Consider the following 21,168-nt stretch of genomic DNA (forward strand, 5'->3'; position numbering starts at 1 on the left):
GTTCTGCAGTGAAGGAACATGACTTTCTGGCCCGAACCTTCTCAGCCACTAGTTTTCAAACCATCTTCATGCGGTAGCCCTGATATGAACAGAGGGGCTCTGTGGCTACAGAGAGGGTTCAGGATTGTTGCTAAATGCTCTGTACAGTCTGTGCCATGACCCTCATGGTACGCTAGCTGCATCACAGAATTCCAGCCTGAGTGATCTCACAGGGTTCAGCTGGACCAAGGGAGTTAGTGGAGATACATAGTGAACAAAAGTGTCATAGCAAATCTAAGAGGGATGTTTATTCCATGGACCATTCAGCATTTTGAAGACAAAGAATTTGTATGCCATCCCCTTCTTCCCCCACACGTTTGTGCCAAGACGGGCGTCTCACATCAGGGAGATGAATAGCAGGTCTGTTTCAGCAGCTGTGCTCTCTTACCCAGAGAAAGCATTATAGAGTCCCTGGGACTGCAGAGTCCCAAGCTACTGTGCAGTCTGCAGAAGGCTGAGGAAGAGACCTAAGGGCAAAAGGATGGCATCAGAAGGGGAAATCATCAACCTTCAAGTGAGTCCATTTTGGGGAATTAACAAGAGGGAAGTGGGAGGGTAGAGGGAGGCAGTATCAATTCCTGTCATTTACTCCTCTGTTTTGATACTGTTTTGAAACCTCTTTGCTGAAATTTTCAGCCCCCTTTGGAGAGAAGCTGATTGCAGGTTCGTCTCAACACTCTGCTAATGAAAGGGCTTATTAGCTCCTTATTGTGAAGGAGACAGGATGAGAGAAGAGCTGCAGGATCTTACTAGAAAGAACTATTTTTGTGGCGAGAGTGAAACACCAGAGGCGGTTAGCGTCCAGGTCTGAGAGGGAGGCAGTGCGAATTTTACTAGCTGTAAGAGTTTGAGCTGTTCCCCTCCTCACAAAGCCCTTCTGTGTTTGGCAGAAAGTGCTCCCAGTCTAGAGAAAAGGGAAAGAAATACATATAGCAAATGCTGAGAGAGAGCACAAGCCAGGCTTTCCTATGTGGGGTTGATTGAGAAACAAAACGTACTGGTAAAGCTCCTTCAGTCCTTATGTGTTTCCTTTTGCAGGTGTTTGTTTTTTAAGGAGGGTGTTTCTTTGGACTCAGTATGTCTTTTAGGAAAGGGCAACTCTCCAAGGGTTTGGAAAGAAGTTATTAGGATTGAAATCAAGCCCCCTGATCAGAAACATTTGCCAAATTTGGGAAAGTTCAGATTCAGATCTGCACCTGGCAGCTGGCCCCTTCTCTAGAACTACTCCAAACATAGTCCTAGACTCAGCTCCCAGATTTGGGGAAGTTTGAACCAGTATCCAAACTTTGCAGTTGGCCTCCATTTTTAGAGTGGCCTCAGCCAAATTCTTAGAACTGAACAGAGCAAAACCTTAGGGAAGTTCAGATCTAGGTCAAAATCTCTAGAGACTATAATGCAAAGAATTGGGCCTGTTGTTAGGGAAATCATCAAAGCAGTACTGAAGAGGACTCATTCCCACAATCCCAAAATTTGGTAACAGGGAATGGCAGAACAAAGAGAGTGACTGACTGGGGCAGGGGCCTGATGCAGGCAGATTCACAAGGTCACTTCAGCAGAGGAATGAGATGCTGTGCAAGCTCTTAAAGGGCTGGAATGGGTGTCCTCAGATACAATAGGAGAAAAAAAGAGCAGTATTCAAAGGTAGCTTTGCTAAGTGGTGACGCTGGATATTGCTACGGATGCTTCTGTTTGACCAGGAAAGAGCGAGGGCTGAGCTTTCCCAAAACAAGGTAGAAAGGGTGAAGGCAGAGAGGTATACAAACCAGAACAATTGTAAAGGGAAACAGGTCAAGAAATATAAACTAAAGACAAGCCAAAACCCCTGCATATGAATCTACCACACTTGGGAAAAATTCAGATTTGTATCTGAGTTTTGTGCATGAACCCAGCCTCCATAACAGGACAAAACAACCCCCTGGATCCAGATACTCCTGACATTCAGAAAAGTTTGGCTCTGCATTCAGATTTGAACCTTGCAGCTTGGGTCCCTCTCTAGTGTGACTGAAGAGCTGTTAAGGATCACTTCAGTCAAGGGAGATAGTATGTGAGCAACTGAGAAGAGAGAGATGGTTTGAAATTCAAAACTAAAATTAACATGTTTGTTTCTGAACCAGGCAAGGGCAGGATATCATCCGCGTCTCTGCAAAATCCCACAAGACAGAATGTTTGCCTGAGATTCTCCTAATGGCACCTCATGGGGATTTTGCTAAACCAGACTTTACAAAACTTAGGCAAATATTCATAGGTTCCTGCATACTTGTCACCAGGAAACCTCCTGGATGATACTGGCAAAGGAAAGAGAGCATTATGGATCATGTAGGTGAGGAAGTAGAAGGGTCCTTGGAGGGCCAGAGTGTAAAATAGCCTTTAAGGCAGAGCAAAGGAAGCAGGAGATGAAAGAAAAAAAAAGAAGAGTGAGGGAAAGATTGTGTATACACTCTTTAATTAAAGGCACTTTTGACAGTACCCCTTGGTTCTTTGTTCTGACTAATGATATGCAGGTGTCCACTCTGAAGTCCAACAGCTACAGCCCTGGAGGCCCCTGCAGGTATAAGGACTGCACACTCTGGGGCAATCCCACAGCTGCTGCATGAATCTTTATCTGAAAGAACTACTGTATGCTATTACAGTAATAGCCAAGAATTCTAACGTACATGTATATTGTTTTCATTTGGTTTTATTTTGTAGGCATTCTGTACCCAAACGGCTGCTCACTGCCAACTAGAATTTTTATAGTGCATCACATTTAGACACTTTCCATTTGAGAAAAGAATTCAAAACTTACGATCCTTTAGCCTGCAATGGAGGAGGTATTTAAGATTATGAAGGCTCTAGTGAGAACTGATTAGTCTCCTCTTTTTTTAGCCTGTCCCATAACACGAGAACAAGAGCTCACTAGATGAAGTTAACAGAATAAAAATAAATACTTCTTCTCTCAGCATGTAGTCAGCCTGTGGAATTCACTGTGTCCTGGAGCAGGTCAGAGAGTTAAATATTGTAGCTGGCACTAAATAGGGGATAGGATAATTTTATGACCAATAACAACATTTGGAGTTATGCAAGCTACATGAGGCACTTTCAAATCTCCTATTTCAGCTAATGGTGTACGGGCATCAGGAAGATTAGCCCTTCTGCCTCCAAACAACACTATATAATTGCTCAGGTACATTGAAAAGGATACCTGCCAACTGTCCCAGTGTAGGAGCCACAGCTGCTTTCCTAACAGCAAAGTAGCTAGCATTTCCCACTCTCTCCCACCCCAAAACTCTCCAAGTCCAGAGCACTTCTATAGAGTTTATTTTTCAACTCCCACTTCTAGGCACACTTACAAAATATCAAACTGCACACAGATCCTAAAAATAGGACATTGTCAACATGAAAAATGCTCTCTATCAAGCTAGAATTAAACCCCTCCCATCCAGCAAAAACCTGAGTAAACAGATAAAACTATAACCCGAATTCAAAGGTGTATCTGTATTTTTCACCCCAAACATCTCTATTTATGGCTTTCAGATTTTGCCAGCAATGGCAGCTTCATTTTTCTCTATAAAGTATTTGGTATTGGCTGTTGACAGGAAGTCAAACTAGGTGGACCAGTTTTCTGATCTGTTATGGCAAATTCCAAGCTGAGATAACTGGGAGCTGAAACAGCATTTGGGATATCGACATAAACAAAACAAAACCCATCACCAGGCAGCCCATCCTGCCTCAGCGTTGGTGTTTGATACCATGGTGATGAGTCCATTAGAAATTAAGAGATTGGTGAAATGAATTAGATTAGAGTTAGTTAAATACCACAAGATAATATCAGTGAATATATGCTCCAATTCTGATTGGCCATTCAGTGAGATCATAGTTGCCACCTTATTATTTACTATCCATATATATCTGTGTGAATGGGTTTGGGTTCAAAGGGATGCTCACAGAATGAATGTTGTTCATATTCCTATGTGAACAGTGATATTTGAAGATTAGTGTCCTCTGTTCACTTCTGTCAGTTTTTTAGATCGCTGTTCTTCTTAAAAAGTTCCAGTCATCCAATGCATGGGGCAGAAATGATACCTTGCAATCTAAGTGATGGATCACACAGTATAAATAAGAAAGAACAAACACATGAAGTGAGCAGTTTGAGAACACCCCATAGGCTGAAATTTGCTTGCATAAACTGTTCAGTGATTACTTGTGAATATCAAGTACATTTCCAGAAATCAGGATGGATTTATAAACAATTTGTAACCAGAAAAAAAAGAGTTAAATTAATTACATAATTTAATCCCAACTGGTAGTTTGACCAGATGTAGATTAAATAGATTTTAGACAGGCAGATTAATAGAATTTGCATGACTTTAATGAGTGGCAGCTGGGACTTTTCTAAAACATTCACAAAATGAATGGAAAGTCCCACATAAATCATAAATTCTCTCTCCCACATCTCACTTTCACACTGTGCCTGATGACGGAATGTAGTGGGTTTGTTCACAACTGGATGAGACTTCTGTTTATTCTTGTTTTTGTGGCTTCAAGTTTTGACCTCAGGCAGCGTCGTGGTTACAAGTTCTCTGTCTGGGTACATACCTGTCTGCTTCTTCTGCAGGAATAGCCAATTTGTGCTTTCTAGTGCTGCAGAGACTTTTACCCTCATTCAGCAATATCCAAGATATATGACAATGTGATGTTATAGTCCAAGCAGTGTTCCTGTCCCAGAGGGCTTCAGTAATGTCATTTGGGCACCGTGCAGAATTATAATTCTGTATTTTAATAATGATACTCTGCATTCATACAGATCCTTTCATGTGAAGATTCCAAGTGCTTTACAAACAGTAAGTAAGCCTCATAATATCCTTGGAAGGTAGGGAAGGATTATCCCTATTTTTCAGATGGAGAAACTCAGCCACATAAGTGACTTATCTAACTGTGTGCGGTAGTGATTCAATGGCAGGGGCAGGAATAGAGCCCAAGAGATCTCCCGTGCCCCCAACCTCTAACTATTAAATATCATTAACTCAAACTGTGAAATTTAGGAATAAGAACAGATTGTGTATAACGAAAAGTCTAGGGTGGGATGGGAGGAGTGTAGCAGGCTAGGGAGAAAATTCACTGTGAAAACAAAGCTCTTCTAATGTAGTCAGCAAAACAAGATATGTGAAATCTGATATAAGACTGGGGAAAGGGAAAAGTCTTATGTCTGTTCCTCAAGTCATGGGGACTGCGATTCTGCACAGCACTATCAGGCTATTCTCCAGGCTGCCTGTCACACTAATGCTAGAAGGCTTGGAGATGTGGTGCTAGCACATCACTGTGCAGAATGGGATTTTTTTACAGCAGTACTAATTTGATCTTTGTTCTTGAATAACGTTGTGATATTTCTCCTCACTCCTACAAATTCCTCCTGCTCCCCCTCTATTCCTCTCCCTGGGTGTGGACAGCAACTTTACTTAGAATGGGAGGGGCACAATGGAAGTTTTTCAAGCACAGTATTTTTTGGGGGGGAGGAGGGGTCTTGAAGAAATTGGATCAGTGCTAAAGGAGATCTAGAAACTGAGAGCATTGTGGAGTGTGATGTGTTCATACACACACACAGATTAGGGGCCAGATTCATCCATGGTGAAACTCCACTAAAACTAGAGGCCTTCAACAGGCATTAATTTGGTCCCAGATGCTCCACCTCAGGGAGGTTTGGTGAGAGAAAGGTATCAACATTTTAATGAATGTTATTGAGGAGTCTTATCCATGCTACTCATTCAGAAGCATAGGACCACAATAGGGTTACAAATGTGAAAATATATATGGGAGTGGAAGATATTAATGAGTATTCTCCGATTATATGCAGAACACACTAAAGAGTGAATTAATCCTGCTGACTGTCTGTAATTCTCCCTGAAACAATGTGCATGAAGAGGGATCATTGGATACCTGATCTTCCCCCAAATGCCACATTCAGACCATGTTCCCCCTCCTTCTAACCAAATGCTCTCCTTCATTCCCACCTGTTAGATGTATTTCACTATATACACTGTGCACATGGGCTCCCTCACTGAGAGGATCGCTGTGCAGCAGAGAATCTGGCCCTCTATGTCCTGACATTGCATGGAAATTGACAGTGCTGCATTACCCCAATACATCTTTTGCTAGGTATCAATGCAGCAACATTCTCTTCTTGTTTTATCACCTCCCACATGCTAAGTGGAGGTGTTCTGGCATTGTAATGTGATGGGAGATCCTCGAGGAGACCTAACTGCAGGAGGGAGTGGTGTTTAATGTTACAGTAGGTGGGACTTCTGATCATTTGTGGGCATCATAGAATCCATAACATTCTTTGGAAGATATATTGGGCCAGACCCTCAGCTGGTGTAAATTAGTATAGCCCTACTCAAATCAATGGAGTTTTGCGAATGTACATGACTTGAGGATCTGGCCCTGCTGTTCTGGCCAAAGTGCAACGGGGTAATTATGTTCTCCTACCTAAACTGCCTCCGCAGTTTCTGCTGGAAACAGACTCTTGACTTCCAGTCCTTAACTGTTGTATAAGGCTACTGTGTGCTGTTAAACAGCCTCTCCACTTAACCCTAGGGGTGGATGGAGTGAATCCTGTGTCAAGTTTGAAGATTAGTTTATAAAGTACTTTGTGATGAGAGTGCTACTGTACATGAATACAAGATGTTATGTTTACTCTGTGCTGCCAAGCAACAGCTTGAATAATCCATGGCCTCACTCATGGGTAAGATTAGCATAATTCCTGCTACTACCAGGACCAGTATTAGAGGAGGAAAAAGTCAATGACTCAACACAAATGGTACAGTGAACTTTCCCTCAGGTACAGTGAACTTTCCTCCAGTGCCTGTAAAAGTCACTTGCCATGCTGTAAATTACTCAAGTGAGAGGAAACAGATCCTGAAGATTCTTAAACTTAAGCCATTCTGGTAATGAATTCTGACCCTTGGCCTGCCTGAGTGGAGGACTGAGGAGGTGTAACTGTTGCATAAGCAGTGCAATGGAAAGGGCTAGTGATGAGCAAGCCTCACAGGGTTTGGATGAAGATCCAAACATTGTATCTATGCAGGTTTCTAAAAGGTAACCTACCTCTCAGAGTGCCTTCAGGTGCCAAATCCGTCCTTAGGGTAACTCTACTGAAGTCAATGGAGTTACCTCAGGGATAAATTTAATCCCTTAAATCTGAAATTCATGCGACAACAGGCTCTCTCAGGAGAGTGTGGATGCCTTCTTAAAACACCCTTCTTTATGGTTATTAAATATATATATTGCAGTACTGCCCAGAGACTTCAGCCAGGTCAGGGCCTGATCATGCAAGGCACTGTACAAACATATAATATATGCACCAAAGAGTTTTTGTGAACCCTTTGCACAACGACCGGTGCAAGATCCCTTGTCAACTCTAACCAATATGGGGCACAAGATGACAAACTAGAGCAGAAGTTTAGTCTGTCCCTGTTCTACAGTATCAGACCCATGAGCCCAATCCTGCTCCCACTATGTTTGTACAGCTCTGAGCACTCAGCCAGAGCTCATTATATAAAAATACTATCATCTGCTTCCATAGAATAGGCTTTTTCACTGCCTCACAAGTCCTCCTACCCCAGCCAGAATCCTGAAGTGAACAAAACCTTTTCTGAACATTTCAGAACAACCAAAAAAAAGTTAGTTCAACTCTGGAACTAGAAATAGGCGAAGGTTCTGGGAGTTTATTGTATAATAATATGGAGTAATTCGCCCACCCCTAAAGAGGACAAAGGTGCGGCTGAGTCATCACAATGCCTTGAGCCAGGGGGATTCCAGCAACGGATCATATCCAATGCTGCAACATTCCCCAGGGTGAGCAAAAGCAGTGCTTGCGGATGTTGTGGCATAGGGTGTTTATACTAAAATCAGCCAATAGGATGAATGAGATGGAAGCACATGATTCTTTGTCAGTAGTGCTTCCTGTGTACAGGGGGACCCTGAAATGTTTGGAAGCATGCAGGGTGAGACACAAAGAGTTTGGGGAATGAAAGCATTTTAAGAACAACATATAAGTGTTTTTCTTTGACTGTTGTTAAAACTCACAAGAGTGGAGGGGGATGAAAAGCTTGGGAGAACCACAAAAACAGCAGGTGCATGGAAAGAGAGATGAGACACTCTGTGGCTGAAGAGGCAAGACAAACCCATGTGGTTCTCGGGGAGAGGAATGGGGATGCCGAGGGCCTTTGCATTGGGTGGTACCATTTTCACACAGAAAGAGGCAGCAAGTCTGCACAGCTGCACCATGACCATGAACGAGGGGCAGCTTAGAAAAACAAGGTCAGCTGACAGGCGGAGTAAATACGCATGGGGACAAAAACATCCCCTCTTCCCTGTGCTCTTCCCTCCAGCCCATCCTGGTTTTTTTGGCAGCTTTTGTAGGTCAGTGGCCTTTGGTATTTTATTGTTTAGTTTTAGAGACTCCGCCTCAGCACACGGTAAGTGGGAGGCAGTCCAAAGCCACCTGGGAGCTCCCTTCCCTCAGAAGGGGCAAAGGAGAACACATGGCCTGTGAACTCCCCCACCTGCTCACAGGAAGGAACATTACAAGGCTGACAGTCCAAATGCCAAACAGCGAATGGGCCCCTGATTTCTGCTTAACATCATGGGGACAGTTGCATGCCTCTGAACTAAGGGCCAGCCTGTGGTAAAGTCCCCTTCAGGGAAGGGGTGGCCAACCTGAGCCTGAGAAGGAGCCAGAATCTACCAACGTACATTGCCACAGAGCCACAGTAATACGTCAGCAGCCCCATCAGCTCCCACCCTCCAGCAGCCCCGCCGATCAGTGCCTCCTGCCTGCTGCAATCAGCTGTTTTGCATGCGCAGGAGGCTCTTTGGGGGAGGGGGAGGAGTGAGGGCATGGCAGGCTCAGGGGAAGGGGTGGAGTGGGGGCAGGGCCTGGGGCAGAGCAGGGGGTTGAGCAGTGAGCACCCCCCAGCACATTGGAAAGTTAGCATCTGTAGCTCCAGCCCCAGAGTCAGCGCCTATGCAAAGAGCCGCATATTAACCTCTGAAGAGCCACATGCGGCTCCGGAGCCACAGGTTGGCCACCCCCGACTTTAGGGGGTCTCACCCTCAGCACCAGCATGGAGTGTAGCCATCTCTGTTTTTTTCCAGATGGAAAAGCAGCTCTCCTCAGGCTCCTCCATCCTCAGTGTATCCCTTAAGAGCTCCTCCCTGCTCCTGCTAGCCCACCACGCAGCCCCTGCCTCCATATACAGAGACCTATGGTGCAACCCCACTGGGCTCCTCATTATTCAGTGCCAGTTGGTATGAGTAGAAGAATGGGTTTTGTTCAGCGTATAATCATAAGCATAAGCATGGCTATGGTGATTTCCTGATCGTCCAGCTAAGATGATGAATTGTGATCTCAGAATAAAATAAAACAAATCTTCCCCAGAGTTGATGGTTTTTGCGAGTAAATGTGTCCTTTGTAACTTACAAACCAAAGCAGATTAGCCAGGATGGGTAAGGAATGGTGTCCTTAGCCTCTGTTTGTCAGAGGCTGGAGATGGATGGCAGGAGAGAGATCACTTGATCATTACCTGTTAGGTCCACTCCCTCTAGGGTACCTGGCATTGGCCACTGTCGGTAGACAGGATACTGGGCTAGATGGACCTTTGGTCTGACCCAATATGGCCGTTCTTATGAATGACAGTCCATATTGGTTTCCATGTCTTCCCCAATGAGAACTGGACTTTATTGTCTACATCAGTCTGGACCTCTCCTCAGTTTCCATGTTCTCCCAGTTCCTAAGAATTGAGAGGCTGTACCCACTCATCTTCTCAACTAGGGATCTATATGCTATGGTAATACAAATAATATATAATAATCATCACCTACCCTGCCATCCCAACAATTTAAACAAGAATTTAACTATCTTCATCTTTCTTCATGTCCTTCTTCTGTGAGCCAAACTCTTATGCCCGAACTGCCCCGACAATGCATAGTCCTTTTACTAGAGCCTGAGTCTCAATTACATCAAGACCCCTTTTATAGTAGGTGTCATTTACACCACTTTAATATCTCTTTACACTGTTAGAATGGTGTAAAGTCACCTTAGTGCAACTGAGAATCAGGCTAATTTTCGGTGCGAGTCTCTGTGTTAGCTCCTGTCCTCTACCCTTAGTCGGATCTCAGGTGCCTAGACAGTATGCTGATGGGTGCTCTAGAAATACGTATTTAGATGGACAGCAAGTCTCTAAGTCCCTTCCCTCAGTACCAGCTTTTGTGCTTCTTGCTTCCTTCCCTGCTGGAGCTGGGCCCATCCAGTTTTCACAGCTTCTGAAAGAGTGGCTAAATCTGCTGCAGTAGCCACTAGATCTAGGGGATGTAAGACAATCTCTCCGAAGATTGGTGACGTCTCTCAGAAGTTGTGGTTTCTACACCTGCCTCTTCAAGAGAGGTGCTGGCTCTCATTCTCCATGACCTAAATGCATACCTGTGCAAAATGGATGTCATGAGCTATCGCTCTGATTCTGTAGCATTTTATCCCCACTTTGCACAGGTATTAATGATGGCAGAAAGGGCAAGGCAAGAAAAAAATCAGACCCATTGTGTTAATTTCAGCAAACAATCTGGACCAGAATTTTCAAATTTTGCCCCACAGCAAGGCCCAAAGATTGCTATTTAGGCACCTAAATAAAGGAAGTAGAGGGAGCTGAACACCAAACCTGCAACTCTCATGGTCTCCAGAGAGAGCCAAGAGTGCTCAGAAACTCTGAAAAATCAGGCCACTTGTTTGGGTGCTTGATTATGGATGTAGGGGCATAACTTGAAGCCAACATTTTCAAACTTGTCTGCTTAAACTGGTCAAGTCTTGCTTTCCTGTCTGTAAAATGGAGATAACATCACTTACCCGCATCACAGGGAAGTGAAGAGCCTGAGAGTTCATATTTGTAAAGCATGTTGAGTGCCTTAGCTAAAAAGCACTACCAAAGGGCTAACTATTATTATACAAAGTGCCTGCAAAAATCTGCCTGTGTGTATACCATCACGTACAGATGGAGATATGTCCACAAGTGCAGGATTTGTGCTGGTACAAAGGGTGCAGGGGTGTTTTTAGTGGCATATCCATTGGGTCCACATCTGAAAATATAGCTTCTGAGTCAAATGTGTATAAAAACATCTCTGGAAGGATGGGATGTTCCTGAATCATCTGTACCTCATAGCACTCACCAGCACTATCATTTTGGATACCCCCCAGGCTGGGACTATGTAATAAGGAGTGTGGGAACTATGGCTACAGAAATCTGACACTAGTTTCTTTTTGCCTGGGAGAAGGATACACTCATGGACGCTGCAAGAGATTTGCGTGTTAATGGCTACAGTTATAACTCATTGCAGCTTGTACACTGGGCAAGTCATAATTCCCTGTCATGTTACATAATGAAGTTGTGTGAGGTTATAATTATGGTTGTAAAAGCATTTCTATCCTAAGCTCTTATATTCATGCACTTATAAAGTTTCCCCAAAAATAACCCTTTGGGCTAAAATTTCTCATGCGTATTCTCAGCTCAAAGGTAAATTGATTCTGGAAAGTTTTGTGAAATCCCATCAGCTGTTTTTGAGTGATCATGAAAAAGGGTTGTTGGTTTTGATTTCACCATTTAAAGATATTTTCAGGTTTTTTACTTTGCACACAGATACCGCAAATACAGCATTTTTTTTAAAGAGCCCAAACTCACCACAAACTTTATTCTTCTGAAAGGACTAGTTTTTCTTCAATAGAAATGAAAGTGAAAGTACTCACCCTCAGTATACTGTGTCTTTGTGTTGAAAGGATGCCTATTCACAGGCAATAACACAGTGATGCTTTACTCTTCCATAGCACTTTCTATTCCAAGATCTCAAAGCTCTTTGAAAACATCAATGAATTCAGCCTCACAATTCCCTTATGAAGTAGGAAGTCTTTTTATCCCCATTTTATTGATGGACAAACTGAGGCACAGATGGATTAAATGACTTGCCCAAGATCACACAGAAAGTCAGTGGCAGAACCAGAAATGGAAGACAGGTCTCCTCTCACCTAGTCATGAGTTTTAAACACCGTATAGTGTGATAGATTTTCTTAAATAAAGCAGTAGCACCAAGTAGGCAATCTGCTTTGAGCTTTGGCACATGGCTCGGATTGATTAATACTTGGTGGTCCTGGTGACACCATCAGTTTTTGAAAAAATTATTATTTTTTTTTTATCCATCACCATGGTATCTGGGCACCTCACAAAACTTTAAGTGAAATATTAATTGAAGATCTCAATGAGAGGCTGAACATAGCACTGTTCTGCTACCTGTAGCTTTACCAGTCAGCTCGGAAGCAAACATAGGGCTTGTCTACAGATAAAGCTCTGCAGCAATGCAGCTGCACCACTGCAACACATCTGGTCGGCATAATAAAAACACCTCCATGAGAAGCAGTAGCTATGTGGCGGGAGAAGCTCTCTCGCCGGCATAAGCACCAGTGTGGACAGCACTATGTCTGTGTAACTTATGTCACTCAGGGGGGCGGTTTATTCACACCTCTGAGCGACATAAGTTATGCCAACATAAGCTGTAGTGTAGACATAGCCTTAGTAAATTGGAAAGGCACAGAGATGTGTCTTGCACCTTTTTTGTGGCCAGATTCATGCTTAACCATGTTTCTGCAGGGAGCAATTCCAAAGCCTTCGTGTAACTGAGAATCAGGCCTCAAGTTGGGAAGGAAGGAAACCTTTCAAGGAATAACCAGTACCCTCCCGTCTTCCCAAGTCTGCAGACAGATGAAATTATAGCTATTTTAAAAGGCGTGGAATGCCCCCATCCATCTCATTACAACATAATGATGATTATTTAATTGACCACATTTATTTCACTGTTGATCATTTTACCATCTGGCTCCCTTGGGATGGTGGGTAGAGGCCCTGTGCTGATTTGGCTGTTTGCTCCAACCCTCCTCCTTTGCCCCCCTCTCTCTCCCTCTCCCTCACAGTCTCTTCACCTCAGCTTCACTCCACACTAGTGACCGGCCCCTCTTGCCCATTCCTCCCCTTCCCTGTCTCTCTCACCCTCCTTCCCTTTCTATATAGCTGATCCCCTCCTAGGTAAACACAGCCAAAAAAGATTAATAATCGTGGCACTAACATGACATTTGCCACGTTGTTCACTCTGCTTGTGTGTTTTATCCCTTCCTTCACCCTGTGTCTCTCTTGCTGTGATGGGGCAGATAGGCCCCACATGGGCAACAAGGGGGGTAATGAGGCAGCTAGGTTCACTCTGGCAACCAGAGGATTAAGGAAAGTCTGTTGGCCCAACTCTGCTACATCTGCAATACGCGTCAGGCATGGAGAGGGGCATTAAAAGGAGGAGACCTAGCTCAGCTCAGGGCTGAACAGGGAGGAGTGCACAGCTCTGCTTTGTCCTTGATGAAGGAAGCCTGGTTCCAGCCAAGATCCTGAGACACTTTGCTACCTGGACAAGCCTCCCACTGGATGGGACAACTAGGCTCAGGAAGACTGATAAGAAAAGGACTAACTGAGACAAGCTCTGTGCAGAAGGGTGAGGTCTGCCAATGAATCCCAAGACTAGCCTGATTTTGAATTCACTGGTTTTCCTTTCATGTTTCCTAATACCCCAGAAGAGGTCTTTAAATCAAGATCTGAGGACTTCAGTCACTCAGCCAGAGATTATGGGCCCATTGCAAGCGTGGGTGGGTGAGGTTCTCTGGCCTGCCATGTACAGGAAGTCAGACTAGATGATCAGGATCGTCCCTTCTGGCCTTAAAATTGATGAGTTTAGATAAGAGATAGGACTCAAGTGTGCCATAGACAGAGGGCTAAAGCACCATAGCAATGGACCTGCGAGGAGCGATACTTAACTGTTGGGGACCTGCAGCTGGGTGAGCTGCCCCATGATGGGCCACAGGAGGATACTGCTTAGGCAGCCTGGTTACACTTGTTTATTTAGATGATATTGCATAATTGTTTCCTTGTACTCTCCCATCTATGGTCTCTTGCCATATACATTAGACTGTAAACCCTCTGGGGCAGGAACTGTCTGTTCTGTCTGCACTTAGCACAATGGGGTCCTGGTCTGCGACTGGGGCTTGGAGGTGCTATGATAATACAGATTTCAATAAAGTGCCACTTGTGATACATGGAATCTATGGCCCTTCTTAAACAGGAGGCATTTAATAAAGAAAAAGATAGAAATACAGGCACAAAGAAAGGGATTTCCACACATGAACTCCAGATTTTTCTGGTTTGTTGACCAGGGACCACACCCTGTCTGGAACTCTGTACAGCACAGAGAAACAGCTAGTGGCTGAATAGTGTACTGCAAGTAAACAGAAACCACCACCACTTTTTTTTTTCTCTTGATCAGACTAGCTTTGACCTCTGTCTTGATCTTCATGTGCTAGATTCTTGGGAGCTGGTGCTGGGCTGATTCCTTAGGCAGACCCCATTTTTCGCCTGTAATCGTGAAAAAGTTGCTTGAGGAATTTACACCATTTCATTCTCACTGGTGAGCTTTGTCAAAAGGCTCTTGCTTTGACATGGTGGCTCCACATATATTTCTAAGGAATTTGGAGCTCTCACAAACTGTGGTTCTCCCTCTGGTGTTTGCTGTTCAGCTGCTTAGCAGCTTAACCTCTAAAAAACATTGTGAAGAGGATCCTGTGGGCTGGAGCACCCACAGGAAAAACAGAGTGGGTGCTCAGCACTCATTGGTAGCCCCACTGATTAGCTCCTACCCTTCCTCCCCCAAGTGCTTCCCATCCACTGGCAGGTCCCGTCAATCAGTGCCTCCCTCTCCTTCCCAGCGCCTCCTGCGCACCGAGAACCAATCAGCTGTTCAGCAGCGTTCAGGAGACACTGGGAGGGGGGGAGGAGTGGGAGCAAGAAGAGGCAGTGGAGGGAGCAGAATGCGGCAGGGTGGGAAGAGGCAGGGTGAGGATGGGGATTTGGGGGAAGGAATGGAGTGGGGCCTGGAGCAGAGCGGGGGGGTCAAGCACCCCCCCGGGAACTGGGGAAGTCAGTGCCTCTGAAGTGGATTGATTACTTGTGAAAACTGTCAGCCTATTTAAATCCTGGGAATGGTGGGCAAAGCCCATCAGAACAACAGAAACCCCCTTCACAAATGAGGGCAGGGCCTCAGAACTTAACTGAATACAGAGACAAAGAATGAAAAACCAGGGCTAGGGTGCAATCTGTCTGTCTTCTGGGAAAGGCGGGTGTGAGCCTACAAGAACGAAAGGCCCACCTCCCTTGGAGGAGGCATGGGCCACAGGATGAGGAAACTACTAAATATAGGGGGCAACAAATGACAAAACAGGGACATGGAGTGAGGGTCGGGCAGACCTGGAGATTGAAATTCTCTGTCCCACAGAAAAGGGACAGAACAGACTTCCCCATGATACCCTGCCAATCGGCCACTAGCCTAGCTGGAGGGACTCTATCAAGAGTGGGAGGTTAATTTAATCTGAGTCTGCTGCAACAAAGGGTACAGTTAGCACCAACTGTGCTGTGGATGATGTTACAGAAGTGCTCTAGTCTGTATCTTTACACGGAGCTCCTAATAATCACTAGGGGCTGGACTCATTTCACAAAGGTCACTGAAGAACAGATAGCAACAGCTCTTGGTGACTACCCGCTTGAATCCGTTTTCAGCTGGTGATGCAGAGTTAAATGGCTCAGCAACCCATTACCAGCCCGCTGAGCTATCTCTGGCGATGAACCTCCAAGCACACTTCAGAGCTGCTGAGCTCAGTCAGCGTTATAAGATTCACTCTCCGGGCAAGTTGAGTGGCAAAACAGTGATTAGCTGGGAACTAGTAGTGGGGGAACAGTCTCAGAACTCTGGGAGTGGGACCACAGTGTTGGTGAGTTCAGGTGTTTACAGCTTGGGTGGGGCAATGCTGATTTTAATAGGTCATTTAAAATCATTTCCTGTTGGCTCATTCCCACAATGTATAAACTGCCACATCATATCTCCTATGGGAGAAGCTTACTCAGCCACTTGGCTGGCTGCAGAGAAAGGTGTTTGTCTAGCAGACTAATACACCCATGACAACCAATGGCAAAAAGCGGAGAAGAGATGCACCACCACTTGGGCATATATGAGAGAAATCTACCCCTCTTTACTGTTATCTGAGCGTAATTCACTTTCTTGTCTGGTTCACCCCCTCTATTTTCTCCCTGTCTGATGAGAATTGGTTTCTTACTGGACTAAGAGTAAGCAATATCCAGTCTATCTATTACTAATGTGCCCAATATCATTGTACCTGCACCCTAAAGTGGCTTCTGCTTTTGTTTACTATATTAAATGCCACAGACATACTAAAAAGGGAAATGCACATGCTAAACTCAGACTGGTTAAAATGGTTTTGGACTGTTATCTTGGAGTTAAAACATAAAGTGGGAGCAATGAGCCCTAAGTTCTACTCCATACTCTGCCATTGATCATGTCACTTAATTTTTGTGTGTCTCAATTTACTGTGTGCATGTTTGGGTATGTCTACATTATAATCAGAGGACAGATTGCAACTTGGGTAGACATGCTTAAAGACAGCTTGAATAGCTAGCACAAATACCAATAACAGGGGGAAGATGCAGTGGCACCGACGTTGGCATGGGCTAGCAACAGCAATAGGTACCCAGGATTCTGGGCAGGTCTGTGCAGCCTGTGCTGCCGCATCTTTGCCACTATTTTCAGAAGTGCTCGCTAGATTAAAGCTAGCTCAGGTATGTCTACATGAACTGCAAACCACACCTCCGATTCCAGGGTAGACATACCCTAAGTGTGTGTGCTTGTACTTAGCAAGAGTTTTGTGATCTTCAAATGAAAGGCACTATACATGTCCAAAGTGTCAGTCTGCTAGAGAAGCACAGTACGTTGTGTTCCACTTCAACTGTTTTCAGACTCTGTTCCCTGCATACGCTTTGCTGGGATAACCAGACTAAGTTTCTTATTACCTGTCCAATCCTTACACCTTCTAAAGCAGATTCACTGATACTACTTGAGGAAGGACACCTATGGGAGGGAAGTCCTCCTTAAGACAGGGAAAATACAAAGACTGAAAGGATACTGGGATTTACTGATCACAGCTTTCTTCTGGGAAGATTTGTGTTACTCCTGGAGGGATTCTGCGGGACTGCCCGCAGGAAACACACACACCCCCGCAGATTTCCTGTGTTTCCCTGCAGAAAATGGCAGGGAAGCAAAGGGAAGCCACGCTGGCGGAGGTGGTGACCATGGGGACAGTTTTTTGGGGGGATTGCCCCCTCCAAACAGAGGTGAGGCAAACAGGGTTACATGCCACTGCCCCCCCCCCCCTCATTCTGCAAGCGCAGACCTGCCCAGCTGAAGGAGGCTGTCTGTGTCAGCTCCGCTGACTCTGCAGCTGCATACTGCCTCCTGGGTCCTAGTGCCAGTCGAGCTCCCCTTCTGTGTGCTGGGAGCCTTCCTCTTTTCTATTCTGTGCAACAGTGAGTGGGGCTGGGCAAGGGGGCGTGAGGAGAAGAGACAGTGGGGAAGAAAGGGCAGGGGAAGGGGAATGTGGGAGTGAGGGGAGGGGGATGGAGAAGAAAAGGGAATAGGGGAATAGCAGGGGGAAGTGGGAGCCCGGCATGCAGTGTCCCCTCAGCAGCAGCAGCTGGGGCTCCCCTATTAAGCAGGCCCCTAGAACCCTCACCCTGACAAACCCTACCCCCCTACACCTGGACCCCTACAGTGACTCCCTCCCCCACACCCAGACACCCCCCCCACTGATCTCCAACCAGCTGCACCTGGATCCCCACCCCATCAAGCCCCACTCCCCCAGCACCTGGACCCCCCCAGACCCGCTGCTGAGCCCCGTCTCCCCAAACCCATCCCCCTCTCCTGAGCCCCAACCACCTTCACCTGGATCCTCTGCAGAGTCCCATTGCTCCTGCACCCGGAACCCCGCAATGAGCTTCTACATCCAGATTTCCCCACACAGAAACCTCTCACCCTACACATGTATCCCCCCCACACTAAGTCCCTCCACACTTGGACCTTGCCGGGCTGAGCCCGCATACCCACACCTGGTGCACCTGGGGCAGAGCCTCAGGGTGTTTCTGGGGCAGGCCCAGCCCATGCACTGTGTCAGGGTCGGGTGCATCCTCACTGCCGAGTCTCTGTACCAGAGGTAGGGGCTTCAGGGTGATCTCCCACCTCAATGCAGCCAGTGGCCTGTGCTCCCCACTGCCATGCTGGAGACACATGTATTTATTGACAAATAACATTTGCAGAATTTTTCAGAATTTTAAAATATTGTGTGCATAATTTTTAATTTTTGGCACATAATTTTTAGGTGCAGAGTTCCCTCAGGAGTATAATGTGTATACCATGGGGCCTATTCTCCTCTCAATACACTGGGGAGGGAGAATATACCTTTGTGACTTCTGTAGATAGTCTCTCTGGACAAAAAGCTCTGGGACTATTAGATTAGTTACTGAGCAGCCTCTGGTCTGATTTTCACCTGGGGTACCTCTTGCACTTCGAGTCAGCACTAATATACCGTAGTCTGGGAACAGAGAGAGGGCCATGTTAGGTGAATGGGGGCTGCTGTTTCTCAGGGGTGAAGGTATTAGGAAGGTTGATACATACTAATTTTGCAAAGCTGTAAATAGGGAGATGTATAGGAAGAAGAATGGGGCAAACCTTTTAATAACAGCTAAATACACAGGGTTGGCAGAGTTAAGAGCCTCAATAAAGCTTTGGAAGGAATTATTTAGAATTTTTTTTTCAGAATATGCTTGACTTCTTCAGAAGGATCAACAAATACATGAATATTTGGTGCCAGATTCAAGGACAGAGGAGAACAAGGGTGAAAATTCTACTAAACAAATATCTTCCCAAGCAGGGGTGTCCAGCATCTATGGAAGAATGTAGATTTAGGAAGATGGATTATTGGAAATTATATTCTAATTTATTGAGGGAAGGGAACTTCTTCCCACACCCTCTTCTCTGATGGAGTATCATCCCCACTGCAGAAGTGTTCCTATATTTAGGAATGCCCATAGACAACATGATGGAAGGATGCCTATGGTAACAGCAACAAGAAACAAAACTGCATGCCTTTTTAGCTTGGGAGGGTGACTGGGGGGAGGACAGAAGGGCAGCACAAAGCAGCTTCATGAGACCCTGTGCAACTTATGGGAAGTAAAGCTTATAGGACATGCAACACTGTGAGATGTAGAGAATTACTGCAAAACAGCAAACTGTTGGGGAATTACTGCCACCTTTGCCTCCCCTGCCTTTGTGTCTGGACTTGTGTATCTAACTAGATGTACTACTGAGCAATAGAAGAGCAGGAGTACGGACTTCTTTGAGGATCTTGAGATAGCTCTAAGGCAAAATGTCTGCTCCAGCTTCAGACTTCCTATCGCCTCCCTTCCCACCCACCCACACACCCAAACCCCTACTCCCAAAAAACTCAAGAAGTTGTTTGGATCCAAAGTTTTGTTCAATCCATTCTAATAACTAGCTTTTGCTGCAAAATTTGGGTTCTGGTTCTGAAACTCACGAGAGATCAGAGGCATTTGTTTTGCATTGACATGCTCCCCCCAACTGTCCCCCTTGTACAGACTCAATAGAGGATGGATATCAGATATATTAACAAATGCATACCGGTTTCTGAGTGTTCCTGTTTGCTTCCTTTGTCCTGCCTTGGTGACTGAAATTTAAGTGCTTTCTAGACTTCAAGGAATTGCATATTATGTAATGATAATGTTCTAGTTGATAGGCATTCCCTTCGACACCCCACCTCAAAGGAACTTGCTCCCTTAACTTAGACTTTTCCCCTGCCTTGCACTAAGTTCTCATTTGCTATACTCACTCAGGCAGCCACGGCTGGCCCACAACATTTTGGCACCTGAGGCGGGGAGCTCAAATGATGCCCACATGCCCCCTCGCTTGGGCCAATACTTTGAAAGGTCTCAATTCTACCTTCTTCCTGTTCTACTCCTCTCATGGTACTGCTCTGCTACCTACCCCAATAAAGGAGAACTAACAACTTAAAATGCCTTGTTCAAAAATGTTAAGTAACACTTAACTTTCAAATGCTTGAACAGCAAATGTAACTTTTCTTGTCTGCATATAAGGTGACCAGACAGCAAGTGTGAAAAATCGGGACGGGGGTGGGGAGTAATAGGAGCCCATATAAGAAAAAGACCCAAAAATCGGGACTGTCCCTATAAAATCGGGACATCTGGTCACCCTATCTGCATAGTAAACACTAGCATTTTTATCTGTTTGAATAATCAAAGTGGTGCTTTCCGTGCCTTCTTGGTTGCAAAGATTTGAACTGCTTCCTGCTGAAGGTCCACAGTCTGGGCCAGCTCATGCTCTATTAAGATGGTTCTAAGGCCAACCAGCCTCTCCTGTGTCATTGTGGAGCATAGATGCATTTTTATTAACTTCAGCTTGGAGAAGCTGTGTTCTCCACTGGCAACTGTTACAGGAAGTGTTAGAAGTATGTGCAGAGCAACAAAAGCATTTGGAAAGAGGGTGGTCATCTTATTTGTGCACATATATTCCAGAACAGCCTTTGGAGTTGATCCTGCTGAAATGTATCTTGAAAGGGCTTTCAGTTCATCACCTAAATCACTCGCATCAATATTGCGCATGTCATCCTGTGTCAACACTGTCTCTAGTGCCCTGCATTGCTGGTGTAGGTCTTCTTCAGGTATAGTGAGGAGTTTTAGAATATCATACAACATCCCAAATATACTGCTGTGTTACTTGAGCTGCATGAAACGTTTTTCAACTGACTGTATTGCACAATCTAGCACCTGGTTAAAGAATTCAACTTTGAATTGTTGTTTGGGGTCTCTTATGGGGTTATCCCGTACTTTGTAAATCAAAATGTCATCATCTTCGGTGACTCTTGTATTCTTGAATGGGGGGGAAAAATAGATTCAGTGTGAAGTTCTTCTGCCAACTTCTGTGCACTCTTCAGAACATTTTGAAATCCCTCATCTGACCGGTAAGACTGTAGGTATGACTTTGCTTTGTCCAGTTGTTCCATTGCTCCAGACAGGGCCGGCTCTGGCTTTTTTGCCGCCCTAGGCAAAAAAGCCACCGGCCGCCCCCCCCCCCCCCGGGGGGGGGGGG

At 45.3% G+C, this 21,168-nt stretch overlaps 1 protein-coding gene across 1 annotated transcript in view; it reads left to right on the plus strand.

Annotated features, from left to right (window-relative positions):
- Positions 1-452: 452 nt before the first annotated feature.
- The window catches only part of NINJ2 (ninjurin 2), a 71,587-nt gene continuing 50,871 nt past the window's right edge, over positions 453-21,168 (plus strand). The window contains exon 1 of the mRNA XM_024204511.1: positions 453-553. Coding sequence (XP_024060279.1) covers positions 521-553 — 33 coding nt within the window. The 5' untranslated portion in view covers positions 453-520. The remainder of the gene's footprint in view (positions 554-21,168) is intronic.

The sequence above is a fragment of the Terrapene carolina genome, unplaced genomic scaffold (assembly GCF_002925995.2).
Source record: "Terrapene carolina triunguis isolate 2854851 unplaced genomic scaffold, T_m_triunguis-2.0 Scaffold190, whole genome shotgun sequence".
Classification (NCBI taxonomy): domain Eukaryota; kingdom Metazoa; phylum Chordata; order Testudines; family Emydidae; genus Terrapene; species Terrapene triunguis.